The sequence below is a fragment of the Micromesistius poutassou genome, assembly GCF_964030765.1.
Source record: "Micromesistius poutassou genome assembly, chromosome: 12".
NCBI classification, from domain to species: Eukaryota; Metazoa; Chordata; class Actinopteri; order Gadiformes; family Gadidae; genus Micromesistius; species Micromesistius poutassou.
In genome coordinates this window covers 15,076,747-15,093,918 of record NC_140282.1, presented here as the reverse complement: position 1 = coordinate 15,093,918, position 17,172 = coordinate 15,076,747, and the positions used below count along the sequence as shown (strand labels likewise).

General features: G+C 43.7%; 1 protein-coding gene across 1 annotated transcript in view; it reads left to right on the top strand.

Annotated features, from left to right (window-relative positions):
- Positions 1–17,172, top strand: part of LOC311356320 (protein diaphanous homolog 3-like) — a 235,268-nt gene that overhangs the window by 97,172 nt on the left and 120,924 nt on the right. Inside the window, 1 exon segment of the mRNA XM_084476091.1 lies at positions 18–132. Within this exon segment, the coding sequence (XP_084332217.1) occupies positions 18–132 (115 nt within the window).

Genomic DNA, 17,172 nt, shown 5'->3' with positions numbered 1-17,172 from the left:
TGTGTGTGTGTGTTCAGATCCGACCACAGGAGATGTCTGAGGGCTGTTTCTGGGTGCTGGCGGACGAAGATCGCTACGCCAAGCCAGACCTCCTCAGCAGACTGGCCTACGCCTTCGGATCACAGAGACCAGGTCAGTCCGGACCCTGACGGTCACAGCTCATACTAACAATCCATTTGATTTATACAGTGCTTTCCGTGACACCCAAAGCGCCTTTAACCTCATGAGTTGTTGAGGTTTATCACACCTCGTCAAAGCTCACGCATCGCTCATCACAGTGACGAGGTGAGTGAAACTATCTAATGAGAGACCAGGGGATCGTAAGGTGGCCGTGTTGGATGGAGGCTAGGACAGCGAGGGTGAAGACCCCTTCTCAGGAGCAGAGCCATGGGATCTTTAGTGACCACAGGGAGTCAGGACCATGGCGTGCTCCACAACCACCACGACCACCTGGTTCCGTAGTTCAACATCGTCCGCAACCTTCCTCTCTCTGAGTGGAGGTTCCTGGTCCAGAAGCATCACTACATTAGTTAGGATACCCAGATACGGCCCTAATCGGGTTACATTCGACTGTTCAGTTTGAATGTAAGATGAAAAAATCGACATATGTCTTTTAGAGTGATACCACAGATTGTATCAATCCTATTTCTGTGTGTGTGTGTGTGTGTGTGGTGTAGTTCCTAGTTCCATGTTTGCGTGTAGTCAGAGTACAAGCACACGTGTGTGTCCGTATGGGCGTGCGCTCTCATACTCCCGTCTTGCCATAACAGACTAAGAGGGACTAACAGGAATAAGTGTGGGCGTGCTTGTTTCAACACTGCTGGCTTCTATTAGCAGTGAAATTGCTTTTCATCACTTTCAGTAAAAGGAGGGTGCTACGCCCATAAGGGTAGCGAACACTCATTTGTTAGGCTTCAATTCAGTTTAATTTCCTACGCGGTTTCCGATGCAGGAGGATGAGATTCTCTAAGCACCAAATCAAGTAGAAGACTTATTCCTCCTCCACGGCCTATCTGCTGGATTTAATCATTGTCTCATGTGGATGCCATGTTTTCTGATTATGGTGGAGCGCTTTCGTTGACGAACTGAGTCACGCTTCTGGCTTTGCTTAGATTGCCTCGTGTGTGTTAACAAGTTAACCTTGCCTGTGTTCCAAGCTGACATTGCTAAACTAACTAAGCTAATGTTGTCAAGCCTATTGCTTCGCTGACCTGGGTGTCATCACCAAACTAACCTGACTTAGCTAACCGTGCTGGTGTTGTAACGCTTACCTCGCTGGCGTTATCAAGCTAACCTTGATAAGATAACCTCTCTGATCTTTCCAAGCTAATGTCGCTTAGTTATCTAAACTGACCTCGCTAAGCTCACCTAGCTGGTATTACCAAGTTAACCTCGCTAAGCTCACTTTTCTGGTGGTATTACCAACATACCTAACATTGCTGGTGTTGAAAACAAGGCGGTCAGGACTGTAATTATTTGTTTACCAAAGCTATTATCAGTCACCCGGCCATGGAAGATACCATTCACCTTCTGCCACAGGTGTCAGGACAAAGGTGTGGCTGACACAGGTGATGATGTATTGGAGTGTTCAAGAGGTTTCTCTCTCAGGTCTTTGTTGCTTGTGATGCATTAGTATGCAGTGATGATTTTTTTTCACCCACCTCTAAACTTGCGGCACGCACGCACACAGGCACGCACGCACGCACGCACACACGCACACACACTGCTCTCAGATACAGACGGAAAGGGCCACACTAACGATCCAAGCACACGTGTAGTCATGCCTGTGCCCCCAAACCTGTCACCTTGTTGATTAATATAGCCGTTGCTAAATGGCACATGGGCAGACAAACAACTAGGTGTGGAGGGAACAGCCAGCAGCACAGTGGTGTGTACACACACACACACACACACACACACACACACACACACACACACACACACACATCATGGCATGCACACACACACACATCATGGCACACATACATCATGGTACACACACACATATCATGGCACACACAATGCCTGCCTTGAATATCCCTGCTCCAAAGTCTCCAAATCAGCACTGGTGAATGGGTGTGTTTCCGCCCCCTCTTCTCTCTGGGGAATCAGCCTGAATCCACCTGACCAACAGCATCCTACACAATCATTCTCTTTTGAATGGTATATATATATATATATATATATATATGTATATGTGTGTGTGTGTGTGTGTATATGTGTGTATATATATCGAGAGACTGACTGACTGACTTTTTAGCCAAACACACACAAAGAGACTGTCCGTGTGTGCTTGCCTGTGCTGTTAATGTGTGTGTGTTTGGGTGCGTGTTAGGGGTTTGTGCTCATTAAAAGAGCCATGTATTTGCATGTTTCATCTCACTTAAAAGCAGCAGCATCTGGATCAACATTAAAGATTAAAAATCGACAGTGTTCTTTCAGCTCTGCCCTTTAAATATTAATCCACCAACTTGGCAGCTAGTCATAGCACGGCTGCACTACGTTCTGTCCTGACGTTGGGGAAACACTTGTACACAACACGCTGGTTGCGGAAAGGACACACACTCTGACATTGATTATACTCTAGTTTTTAGAGCAGGAGACCTCCAGTAATGGCTTGCTTCAACAACATGAACACCACTAGTTGAGGGCCGGTGTTATGGCGAGTTGTGGTGCAGATGAGTCCCTGACCAAACCAACACACTTCCACACTTGTTATTAAGCCCACTACCTCCGTGTCCTGCTTTGCTCTGTGTCATCGTTCTGTTTGATCATCTCATCTCAACGTGGAGTAGGCTGGAGTGTTTTTTTAACCTCAACGGATCTCTTGAGTCACATTAAAATAAATTGGTGGTCTGCTTTTTCGGAGGAGAGAAAACAGCAGGAACTCTGGCTTAATAGGACAAGGTATCTGGACTGTCCCAGCTATTCTGTTTATTAGCTGTAAAACTGCATCGACTTTCCCATGTGACTCTTACCCCACCGTTCACATCTCCTTGTATCAAAAACTGTTTGTTGTTTTGAAACCGAGGCACAAGGTGCAGTCTCGCTGCTGCTTTCAAAGCCTGTTTACACCTGTGGGAAGCGAAGCAAACCACAGTGCATTGTGGGTCAAAGGGGGTGTAGACTTTGACTGCGTACAGAGTCTACGGAAATGTCAACCTCACTAGTCTTCTAGTAGGTGAGTGAGTCGTTGGCACCCCTTAAAGGGGCAGCGAACCGCCGAAAGCTGAAACAGGGGCTTATCTATACTGAATTATTAAGTCTGTCTTTGTTAAGACCAACATAACTTTTAAGCCTGTCTCTTGTTAAGACAAGTCTTTAGTAGGAACTTTGTGTCTGTTGCACCAATCAAACATTGGCCTAGCCTTAACTATGGTTTTAGCGATGCGCGTTCATGTGAATGCCAATGCATTAAGCCTAGCATTGTGCGTTGCTAGGATCTATGTTAATAATCTCTCACTGGCTCGCCAATTTGTAGCTGATTCATTTCTGGCAATATTATGGAAAGGAGGGAAAAGGAACACGCTGACTGCCAAACAGTCCAGCGTTAAAACAATCAAGTAAAAGGACTCAACTTGGAAAGAAATCAAGGGACGATTTATACTTCTGACTTGGGCATCTGACGAATTGAACAGCCTTAACGCACCCACGGTTCCAGTGAATTATAAACATGACCACATTGTCGACAACAACTTAGTTTTCGTTCAGGTCTTTGTTGGTCCTTGTAGTACAATGGGTTCAGCAGCACTCGATTCAATCAATGCCTTTGCCTTAAGAGTGATGCAGCCCCCATGCATCGCTTGCAGCTCTGCTTCCAAAGGCCCCCGGAGGTCAGCAGAGTAATGTGTAGGAGAAGGACCATGCGTCATTTCCGTGTGCGTCCCTCTGATGATAACAGATGGATGGCTGTGGGGGAGACCAGACTGCATTGATCCACCAGACTCGCACTTAATTACGGCCCGCTGTAAAGCAGATTCCATCGATCCATTTTACTGGTAGACCGCCTCCAAGTCGATCACAAACAATCAGGAACGAATAATAAAATATAAATACATTTTTGGTAAGTGTGTGTGTATGGCCCATGTATGGCATGGTAGAGTGCTGCACGTGGCATACTAGACGTGTGTGTTTATTGCATCATAGAGCGGTGTGTGTGTGTGTGTGTGTGTGTGTGTTGTATTCTAAAGTGTTGTTTGAGTATTCACATTTTAGACTGGTTTGTGTGTGTGTGTGTGTGTATTTTTTATTTAATGATTCTATATTTAATGTGCTAGATTTTGTCATGCATTGCTGATTCTGGCCAGAAGCAAAATTGGAATCATCTAAAAGTGAAGTTCAGAAACTGTGTGACAAGAGGTGTATATAGGCAACAATTTAACATTTTGATTCGGCATGTGTCTCCTGGAAGGCTACCGCCACGAGGTCAGACAGACAAGGAATTGGAACCGAAGAAATAGTTTGTTTTCTTAATTGGCTTTGCTCCCTGCTCCCTGCTCCCTCGCCTGCGTTTTGTGACACATTATGAAGATGAAGGAGTTTGACAGTGGTGGGACTGAACTGTGTTTTGCTCTGTTGCTCACCGCGCGGCCCGCTAGAAGACAGCCCTGCTCCTCCTCCTCCTCCTCCTCCTTTTCCTCCTAATTGCACCTCAGGCGGATGTTGTCAACTTTTCACCACGGCAACTTTTGGAGCATGCATGCTGTTGCCCCTCGGTTGCCACGGTGTCTGAGTGTTGCATGCAGGTGGGTGTGATGTCTCCCCCCCCCCCCCCCCCCCCCCCTTTGCTCCGGTGCCAGAGGGGTGTGAGGGATGGTGTTAGGGGGGTGGTGTTAGGAGGGATGCATGGTGAGGCCGATGGGTGGCTGCGGTGGTGGTAAAAGGGCGCAATGGCTTACAGGAACAAGACATGTCGGGGAAACAGGAAACAGCACACCACCATAAGCCAGAGGTGAAGGTGAAAGAAAGGCAGATAATCATTCACTAAAGACGAGGAAGTCTCTCTGTCAGCTCTCTTCCTCAAGGGTGCGTAGCCTTCACTGCTTTCATCTCAAAACCGTAAACAACACGTCGTGAACTTTTAGTGATAGCAGTGGTAAGGGAAAAGGTGTCAAAACGAGATGAGAAACATAACAGCCGAGATTCATGATTAAAATTGATTTCAAAGAGTTTAAGCAACACACATCCAATGCGTGTACCATTTCCAAATCAAAACAAGACCGAGTTGTCTAACACAACTTATAGTACCAAAGCACCGGGTGTTGAGGCGTAGCGCAAGACGTAGCCCACATAACTACAGACCTCCCAGTCTTCTCAAGACTTTTGTTCACAATCACACAGGGTTTCTTTTCCTTCCCAACCCCCCCTCACCCAATTAGTTTTTCCTGCTCTACTTCTCCACCCCCCCCCCCCCCTCCCCATTCCTGCTCTCCACACACAACAGCTTTGAATTCGGCCAACTCAAGGTTAATGTGACAGCTGTAATTATCACGGCTGTATAAATGGCTGCTGTTGGCCAGAGATTGGACATGTCAGACTAATTGCGGCGTGCGGCACACAACACCTGCACCACTGCTTACAAACACATTAGCCCGGCTAATATCACATCACCATCTCTGAAGCCACATCTTAAGTGATCCCATTTCTTTGTGCCGCAAATTAATCGGAACATTCAGGAGCAATGGATCAGTGTATTTTATTTTATTAACAACAACACACCTTGTTGACTCAAAATACAATCTTGATGGAGACACGGTAAACGTTTCTAAAGCACAGCGGCCAAACCAAACACATTTTGTTTATTTCTGTTTGGACGTGGGGTTGAAGCGGAGAGTTGGCGTAATTGGATGAGACGGCAGGCATGTAAACACAGGAGACAGCTTTTCGTATTGCGGTAGAGGAGGCTTGTTTATTTATGCAACTGTTTGGCTGGCCAAACAGTTGTCTGTTTAACAATCAAGTAATTAATTCTATGAAATTTATATTTGTTTTCCTCACTCACGCCCGACATTTTGATACAAATATACAGTGTACAATAATCACAAAATTAAAACGGAATTAATCACACAAAGAACCAACATTCTTTATGACACCTGAGAAAAAAATCGGGCTTTGCCTTTGCCTGTCAATAGGCTACAATTAATTTGATCGAGCCCTGATCTGCCCATACCGGCTGATGACATTTACATTCAGATCCCAGTGTACACGTGCACTTTAAAATGCTTCCTAGCGCCACGACGCTGCCGGGTACGACCGGAGACGGTGCGCATGAATCAGCTCTAATTGTGGCCGGCTATTGTAAATCACTAGTGGCCTTCATTGTGAGATTGTACCTCGCCCCAGGAAAGGCTGTTTTGATTTCCTATTTCCTCTCTCATTAGAGAGCTGTGATAGCTGTGGTGCTGTGCTTGTGTTCTTAATTATGAGTCCCATTCGATGCCCAGATAAACGCCCTCCCTGGGCATGCAACGTGATGCTGTGTTCCGCCAGACGTGTATTCTGCCTGGAGTTAACGATGGACCTTTTATCTACGCACGTACATCTTAAAACTAAAAGTCAGCAGTGTTCAGGAGAAGACACTTGGGTTGTCTGGGCGTCTTGTGTTATTCTCATTTTCTTGGAACTTTTTCCACAAACAAAGTCGATCCTGCACTGGATCCTGCACTGGATTTTCCACAGTATGGAAACTTAATAACCACATTTCGACATTAAGTTAATTTCATTAATTGTATCCTGCTTATCTGAGACGGAATGTATACAGCCCGTATTTGTGAATGCAACTGCTTCTCAGACATACACAAAGTCCCCACTGATCTAATGTCTAGATGTGCTCGGTCTGCTGTACACAAGTGGTTGAGGGGAGCCCTTCACCCACGGCCTGTTGTGTTGGGAGCCAGGGAGAAGTCCCGGTGTTTCACACCAGCCGCCGGCCACTGATCTGAGGGGAGCGTTTGAAAAATGTTCTGGGACTCGAAAGGCTGTCGGGCACTTTAACATCTTTTGAAGAAGTTGAAAAGAGGCAAAACGAACTCCTACCACCTCAGACACTGCCTGTTGAAGGGGTGCTTTCTCCCAGTACTCGAGCGGGCCATCAGAAGCCAGCAGGCCAGTTGGCGGTCTCCTTGATACGTTACAGAGCTCGGTCCTCAGGCTAATCGCACAACAGACACCCAAACCTCTACCTTCACCTCAGTCTTCTGCTTTACCCTTTAGGTGCCCCAACAGCTCTCCTCATACATAAACAACCTATGGGATTGTATACTAGAATACCAAATTGAATCGCAAGAGTTGAAACAAAGTATGTAGTAGGTAAGAATAGCATATCTATCTGGAATCGTGTTCACACATTGCATACAGAAAACAATACTTAAAGCAACCAATATCTGGTTAAATCCGTGATGTGAAAACCATTGCCACGGTGGGCGCTTAAATAACCCACAATGCATTTTGACAGGGGGACATAAAGTATTTAGCTAGATTTCATAAATGAGGACAATCAGCTTGCAAATGAGCATGACTAGACACTTTATCAATGTGTCATACAGCAGATGTCTTGACCCTCTGTATTCGTGAAAGGTTTATACAAAACATATCTTATCTCTGTCCATAAGCCAATTTTCCCATATAACATCAAAGGAAGAAGTTACGCAGAGATAATTTGCTTCTTAATATTGTTGAATAGCTAAGTGAACCAGCACGATTAACCTCCAAGCCGGGGAACTTGAATATACTGTAGGTGCCTCTATTTCAGTCTGAGGTGGATTTCAGATCCACACGACACCTTGATCTTTCCCATACTAATTAGTTCACTAAGTACTCCCCTCACAGTCATTTCTATGTCTGGTAATGTCGTTTCGTGAACAGAAAAGGCAAAAAAAAATAGTTTCCCTTTTACACTTTCTAAAACACACATTTTAAACAAAGACACATTCACACAGGCATACAGGGCCGTGTCCTCCTCCTGCCTAAACGTGTATTTAAAGATGTAAATTTTCTCTTTGAACTGGTGGAGGGATGGGAGCAGGTTTGCGCGATCAATAGCTTGTTCCGGAGTTTGGAGCAGCCAATTTAGCTGGTTGGTAGAGGTGTCTGAGCAGGAGAGGCAGAAGGAAGAGGAGCAAAGGGTGAAAGAAGAAGAAGAGGAGTAGGAAAACAAAGGGAGTTGGAGGAATGGGTGGAAAAGGAGCGGGGGGGGGGGGGCGCAGGAAGGGTGAAGGGAGAGAAGAGGGAAGGTGGTGGAGAGCAGGAGTTGGTGTAGGTAGGTGAGGCAGTCATTATTCCCAGAGCTTTCAGGTGCTGTCTGAATGGTGGTGGGTTAACTGGAGTTAATCATCAGATCCGTGTGCAATATTATCTCATTGTGATTGTAAATTAAGCGCAGCTAATGACGCCGTGCCGCCTGCTCCTGAACTCTGCCGCCTGCACTCCCACCGTTGCCGACTCGGGGCTTTAATCACCGCTTCCGTCGGCCGCACTGAGCAGTGTTGCCGCTCGCAGGGGTTGCTGCTCGCAGGTGTCCAAGTGACGGGGCCCTTCCTAGCGTCTACGGCTTCAGCCAACCTCGGCCCCAGGCGCCCCGCCTCCTGACCAGGGAGACGTGCGGAAGCGGAAGGCTTACAGTGTGCGGTTTAGCGGTACGAGACGGGGAGGGGCTTGGCTTTCTTGTTGGTGTTGCAGTCGTTCGTCTTACGCCTGTCTTTAGTACGCATCTCACAGGAGGTCGGAGACGGGAAACGTTGTTTTGGTCGTAGGAGCATGGCTTCATTAGAGGCGACTAGCGACCGGAAGCTGCCTGATAAACAGGCATCAGCAGAGGGTTGATCGATTTTGTATTGGTTTATAACACACCTATTGCATGCCTCATCCCCTTCCCTGATGATTTCCTCATCAGGGATGAGTTTATAAACTGTGCACCGTAGGTTCTCTGTTATGGGCCACGGCCTTGCGTTCTCGCTCCACCTGCTCTGTCTCCCGCTCTCTCATGCTCCCACCCCTGATCTCTCTCTCCTTCTCTCTACCTCCAACCCATCTCTCCTGCTCTCTCCATGTCTTTATCTTTCTCCCTCTCCCTATTCTCTCTTTTTTTCAATGGGTCTTTGTTATGGACCACAGCCTGACCTTATGCACTGTCTTCCGTTTGTCTGTCTATCTGTCTATCTGTCTGCCGGTGCTCAGTGCTTTTGGACTATTATTGGATCATCATTTTTGGTGTATTTATTCATATTTTCCTCTGCTCCAATATGTGTAGATTATGACAGTTTAATGACATAAGATTAAAGATATTTTCCTACTGCTTGTTTGGCTGCACTGACATCGTTGACTGTTTCTAATAATGGAATACGTGAGATAATGCTGCTGTTATTATAATTGAGCAATCTGCATGATTTGTGTCTTCTTTCTGCAGTTGAAGTCAACACGTAGTGCTTGAAGCATGCTAATCTATTTCTTTCCCTCCCATTTTCTTTCTATTCTGTTTGTTTTCTGTTTGCTCTGTGCTGCTCTATCTGCATGGCTGCATGATGTCTGCATTACGGGAATCAGAAACCGGAGGTGAGTAATTCCTCGATGACTTGCATTTAATGTTAGCCATTTTCCTTGCAGTGTTCTGGAGCTAGACAAATGACTACTCGGATGTGTTCGTCAGTTATGGCACATACTTGTGCTGCACAAAAACAAAAGGTTGCAGTATTGCAGTATAAGTGGTGCAAAAGGTTACAGAAGGAATTTCCATTTTGATGAAAGCAAACAGAGCTCTATTGATAGACTTGCTAAGGGCATCAACAAATTTGTATAAGCAAAGAAACATCAATTACACACAAGATCGCAATTAACGTCTCGCTGATCTGTTTCTAAAGAGAGAAATGCCAACTATAACATACAATTGCAAATCCTTAAACCCTTGCCTGTACCTTCGTTAATATTCATAAAATAATTAATACAATGCCCCACCTGTTGTGATTCATACCTTTACATATGCTATAGCACAGCAGTGTTTTATTCCCATAGAAAACTAAAACCACTAAACTAAAACTGAAATTCTTCTCTTTTTTTTTAATAGATGCTAACATGTGCTTCTGCTAACTGGTTATTATTATAGGACCATTAAAACAAGTGGTTGTTGCTGGTTATTACCAAAATACCATTAAAGTCGAGTTGCGTAAGATTGAGCCCCCCCAGTAAGTAGGCAGCAGATGTCCCAAAATCCAAAAACTCAATAAAAGGGTTCTGTCCGCCCTAACTGGCTGTGTGACTGTATCTCTGTGATGCTAACTAGCGTAGCTCTGCTGGCTGAAGGGCAGTGGTTTCTGTTGTGTCGATGGTAGGATTCTTGTCAGCAAAGAAAGAAGTATGGGCTTGCTGGCAATTTTATTTGTAGAATATATCAGTTAAAGAATGTGATTTCATGCAAAAAAATTAAATCACTTTGTCAGTATTGACTACAGATATATCAAGGGAATTGTAAGCTACTGCTAGTTTAAATCATTTCTAATTTGAGATATCAGGAAACCATCTCCTTTGAGTCTCAAACACAAATACAAAATAAGGATTATTTTCCTACCATTAAGTGACGTATTGCAAATTAATTCAAAGCAAACTTGAAATATTAGTTATGGAGAAAAAAATAGCTTAAACCTGCTAAAGGTTAAACTTGTTTTTATTGTGTAATTGTCGTGAACTTATGCAGGGATGGGTTTTCATTAAGTATTTTCTATCCCTGCCTCTTCTTATTAGTTGCATTTTTACATTATTTATCAGCATTTTTCATTGAATGAGTGGTTTGATGTGAGCCTTGCTCCTCTTAGCAGAAAGAGGTTATGCTGGTGGGGTGTGTGTGCAAGACGCTGGTGGTGTCTTTGTGGATATGGGGCGCTGGGGTGCATGTGTGAAAGAGGGGTGGGGTGTAGACGCGAAAGGGGGGTGGGGTGCATGTGTGATAGAGGGGTGGGGAGCATGCGCAATAGGGGGCTGGGGTGCATGCGTGATAGGGGGGGTGGATGCACGATAGGGGGGTGGGGTGTATGCGCTATCAGGGGATGGGGGAGTGGGGTGCGGTGTATGCACTATAAGGGGGTTAGGGGGTGTTAGCTTTACTTTTTACTATCTCTTTACATCATTCTACTTCAATACTATAATTTTGTTATTTTACTAACCTAATTACTCATGCAGGCTTTTTATCCGGGCGTTTGCATGTAAGGGAAAAAAAAAAAAAAGTAGCTTCCACTTAAGTGGTTTCACACATGCACCCCAGCGCCCCATCCACAAAGACACCACCAGCGTCTTGCACATACACCCCACCAGCATAACCTCTTTCTGATTAGAGGAGCAAGGCTCACAGCAAACCACCAGACAAACCATTTAAGTGGAATCCGGGTTGGAGTCCCAGAGAAAGGACCAAGTTCTTTTAGGTCAGGTTGGAGTCCCAACGTGGGTATACCAGAGAGACTGTTGATCTGATCTTAAATACATTGCATTTGCTTTTTTAACTTTGCCTTTATTTCTATCTATTTTACTTTTTTCTTTTACTTATCTATTATTTTCTTTTTATTGTATGACTGTTTATATGTGAAGCACTTTCAGTCTGCCTTGTGTATGTAAAGTGCTATATAAATAAAGTTGCCTTGCCTTGCCTTAAGTAGAGTTGAAACAATGGCGTTGTTTGCTAAAAAGGGTACTACCTCGCCTATATGGCAATTTTTTGGATTTAGACCTGATGAGAGTGGACAGCCAATGGACACGACTGACGTTGTGTGCAAGATCTGCTCATGTGTGATCCCTGCAAAAGACGGGCAGACGACCTACATGACCGTTTGTGTGCCATGCAGAAGTTAATAGAAATTATGTTAAACAAAATGTCACAGAGCATAGAGCACGATTGTGAACGTTTACAATGTCTCATGTCAATTTACGATCAAAATATGTCGGCGTTGGGCGACACTCAGAATTTGTTTAAGATATAAAACCATTTAATTTAACATACCCACACCCACCCTAACCCTAACCCTAAAACAGATATTTTTGTTTTTAAATAAATATTTGGAACCGAAAATTCATGTTTTCCGCAGTGTGCCTCTCTGGTATTGCAGGATCGCGCTCTGCACAACCCAGTCGGTAAAAAAGTGAACGGTTACGGTCACGTACGCCTCCGTAGTCAACGCTGTCCAAGCATCGGTGGTCATGGCAACTTTCTCCGCTAAGGACAGGATCTCATGGAGCGAGGCTGCTGCTTCGCTCTACATTTTCTCCAGCCGCACAGTTATAGTTTGGCGACATGGCACTGTGTAATTTGGCTCGAGAAATGCGACCAGATTGCGGAAGACTAACACGTCACGTCTCTGGCATAAGCTCCATATTTAAAATAACATGCATAAGCATTAGTTATATTCTCAATTTAATTTACAGAGCAATCCCTGCAAAGTCTTCAGGTTAACTACATAAGAGACTAGGATTAGTGTGTGTCTGACAGGGGGGGGGGGCGTGATGGTCACGATGGTGGCTCTCCATCGTCATCGGCACAACGTTGGGGTGTATGCGCTATAAGGGGTTGGGGGGTAATTGTGATGGGGGGTGGGGTGTATGCACTATAAGGGGTTGGGGTGTATATGTGTTGGGGGGGGGGGGGGGTGGGGTGTATGCGCGATAGGGGGGTGGGGTGCATGTGCTATAGGGGGGTGGGGTGTATGCGCTATAAGGGGTTGGGGTGTATATGTGTTGGGGGGGGGGGGGGGGGAGGGGGGGTGTATACGCGATAGGGGGGTTGGGGTGCACGTGCTATAGGGGGGTGGGGTGTATGCCCAAGAGGCTTGTAGTCAGCATAGCGCAGGTCCTGCCAACCCAACCAACCTGACATTTTCTAATAGCTGGAAGCAGGTTAGACATCAGAGCCTCTGACTAGTTCCCCAGGAAAGACAAACTAACAGTGAGAAAAACAAACGCGGCAAGCAGGAGGCCCAACGAGAGTCTGACAGCACTTGCAAGTTTCGGCAGTTGCTGTGTCTCCTAAAGGAGGCTCTGAAGAGCTCCTAGAATAATCAGTGTCAACACACAGGAACTAAACAAGGGTATTCTTCAGGGGGTTCAGGGAGGCAGACTAGAAGATGGTAAACAGCAGAAAACTACCGCAGAAGAGTTCACAAAGGAAGGAAAACGGAGTCAAGCAGCACCATTCAGCGTTTGACGTGCCTTTTAGCAGCAGGCGTGCAGGGGAGTGTCAATGTTTGTCTCTTTGACTGTCACGATGACCCCAGATGGAAACTCTTCGACGTGATTTGTAGTTATTTTTCAATCGTGCTCATGACGATCCTAAACAAAGAATACAAGGTCATGATGGCGTATAGCAACAAAGCTAAACAGATGGATACATAATGTACTACTGATATATTCATGTTACATTGTAGTTGTATAAATATTTAACTGTCCCCTGGCATTACATCATAACTTGTATTTGTTGCATGGAACAAAGACACTCCAGCTGTTTCAGTAGTTTGCATGACTGGCCAATTTCCATAGAGACCTATTTAACCATACAAGTGGTATTTCTCTTGATGCATTTCGTGTCTTCACTTATTTGTTTGCTTGTTTGTTTATAATTTTAATTTTAATGTCACCAGTGTGGTTTTGTGTGTGTGTGTGTGTGTGTGTGTGTGTGTGTGTGTGTTCTGTCCTCGTTCATGTTGGACACTCCCATGGACAGCAGCAGTTGTGGGTGGGTGGGTGATGGGGGAGTAAGTGGGGGAGAGGGGGTTGCCGGTTCAATTTCTCAGGTGAGGTGGAGCGTTAATGCAGACGTATTTTTAATTAAATAAAGATGACTATTACATTTTTACCCAACCTGTCAAAGATTTAACAGTTTATATGCAAAACGTTTAGTAATCAGGATTTACAGGTGGAACTCTCCAGCCGTAAATGCCTGTGGTAGGTGTGAAACTCGCATAACATGGTGATTTAAGCCAAGGTGAGACAGTCCTTGATGCTTTTTTCATATATTATATGTTATTACAACGCTGTCCTACTTATCCACATGATCTAGGGTTATTGACTATTAAAAGGTATGACACTTCAGCACACACACATGCACAGGCATGCGCATGTACGTCTAGTTTTAGCTTACTTTCTCTTTGCTTCCAGTTGAATTCCTCTGCCTATCGACCTATTATAATTATTGTAATATTATTAGTGGTAGACATTGTATTATTGATAGTTCTATTATTTGTTATTATTAGTTTATTTCTTTTATTACTATTATTAGTATTATCTATGAGTGTGACCATGGATAAAAAATAATTTCTTGCTCTAAACTAAATTAATAAGATTGTCAAGGCCTCTGTATTAGCTCAGTAATTAATCTTAGTCTATGTAATATGGAGTGATTGGGATGTCTCTGTTCTTGTAACTAAGGATACATCATAATATGGAGAGATTGCTATCTCTGTAACTAACTAACCATCTTTCATAATATGAATAGAGTGTTTTCTCTACACTTTAGTTAATAACTCTACATTGTAATATGGAGTTAATTTTTTATCTATGTTAATAACTAACACTTAATCGCATTATTGAGTGATTGTTATTTCTGTTTAAGCAAGTAATTATTTTGTAATATGGAGTGATTTTTATCTAAATGTGTAAGTAACTTACTATACATTGTAATATGGAGTGATTGTTTTCTCTGTGTTGAGCAGCAGAGGGGTGGTGCTAAGGTCTCTGTTTGAGGAATGTGTAAACAAGCATTAGCTGCCCTTTCCCAGCGTCCTTTCTGGCAATAAACAAGCTCCAATTAGAAGAGGCTTCCAAAGATCACAGCATCACTACCCCATCTCTCTACAGGACACACACACACACACACACACAGACATCACACACACACACACACACACACACACACACACACACACACCTGAGACGCACACACGACACACACACACACACACACACACACACACACACACACACACACACACACACACACACACACACACACACACACACACACACACACACAGGGAAATACAACAGTATAACAAATAACACATCCAGAGGTTCTGAAAATGACCTTCCCCTGGTTGGAAAGATATGTTATTCTTTCCTTCTTACATATTTCCAATGTTTTTCTTACGTGACACAATGAGGCACTGCATCGGCAACCTGATAATGTATGAGTTATCATACATGTATCACTATGTATAATATAAACTATTCAGATTGTTTTGAAGCGACAATCATTCTGAACAGAACACTACTGATCCCGATGTGATCGGTAGTGTTTCGCCTTATCCACTTTCTCTCTCATCCATCCGTGATATTTGCCAGATCAAAGGGTAGATACCAGCATTCCTCTTCTTCTCTCTTCATTTTTTTTCCTTTTTAGATTAATATGGAGATCAAATGAGTGGCTAACTCAAAGCTCAACTGAATTATTCTGTAACCTAGATGTTACGTAGGCTTCTAAACATCACGTCCGCCGTGATTCAATCTAACCATCGATCGGGTTTGCCTAGTATTGTATCGTCATGAAAGTGACGAATACGTGATGCCCAGTTTTATAGTCTTTTTTTTTTTTTTATAATAATGGAAAAGCGATGAGAAGACACGCCCTTAGAATGAAAACATGAGGTTTAATACAAACCTCACGATGGACACCACACAGCATTGCCCCGCAACATCTCCAGTGGCTGCTTGTGGGAGTTTACAACGTCGTCGATGGAAGTGCTTAAACCAGATAAATAAATTCGATATGAGTCCGTATGGACCATACTGACGGGCGCATGTGGAAACCCCTTTACCCCCTGAATTTTGGGTGTCCAATCCTATGGCCAAACCTGCACCACGCTGCACGCTTATTTGCACGAGGTTAACAAGTTGAAATTTTGTCCCGCCCCTTTAACGTGTCGCAAGCCCCAACCGCGCGTGAACCTTCCCGCAGTCCCTTGCTCAATCGTTTGTACGTACATCGATAATATTTTCCTATCCAATCAAAACAAGGTCAAATGTTGTAATGAAAAGATTGATCACGAATGGCAGCACACCTGACCACAGTTTGTGACTGCGGTGAAGAGCGCTGTCGAGTTTTGTGAACCAGATTGAAATGGCCTTATTAAATAATAAAGTAATCATTAACATATTACATTTGTAAACATTGCCCTCACTTTCTAATAATACAACTCTAATAATATTCATTGATTTAAGCCTTTTTTATCAACCTTCTATAATTTCATTGATCCTAATTAATTCCTTTTTCTCTCTATCCCCCTATCTTTTTCTTTCTTTGTCTGTCTGTCTGTTTCTCTCCCGCGCTGTCTGTCTCCGTCTTTTTTTCTGTCTCTTTCCGTCTCTCTATCCCTCTCGTCGCTCTCTCTTTCTCTCATGTCTTTCATATTGCTCTGTGTGGGCTGTGACATTTAAAAAAAGACCATTCGATCTTTATTTTTCTTTATCCTTGGTGACTGAAATGTTAGTTCCATTAGGAAAGATCAGACAGCATTATTAAAGTGTGTTTTCAGCTCCTTTCATTACTGTTGAAAAGCAGGATTCGCTCAAAGAGTGGCATGTACAAAGAAATAAAATAATATATATATATAATTATTTTCTTTTTTATATAAAATTGATATATACAATGATATATATATATATATACAGAAATTCGTTTTAACGGCACAAATTTTTATGACACATTAACGCAGGTTTTGGACTTCTAAGACATGTGCAATGCACGACTGATATACTTTTATTTTCATTTAGAGATGAACGGCGTGGAGGAGCAGGACTTTGTTGTCGGATGGCAACTAGCAATTACAGGAGAGGACCACATGACTCAAATTATTGTGCACAAGAAGAATTGTGGACAAGACACTGTCATTATTATTATTATCACCGTCACTGAGACAATTAATGCTTGTACTGCATTTAACCTGATTCCTTTTTAAATCGCCCCACATCTCAATAAATGCAGGCGCCACTTAACCATAAACATGTAGCCTGTTTCTGATTGATGATTGAACTGATTGAGATCAGTTATAGCACTAACCAGCCTGCATCTTCACATCTTCACTCTAACTGTCTGTGAGTTTTATTTTTTAGGTTTGCGCATATAAGTATATGTAAGTATTCCTCTACTAGTCATTATTCACAGATCCACATGGTAGTTTAAAATATTGATTTTCTATAACCTCATAGGAC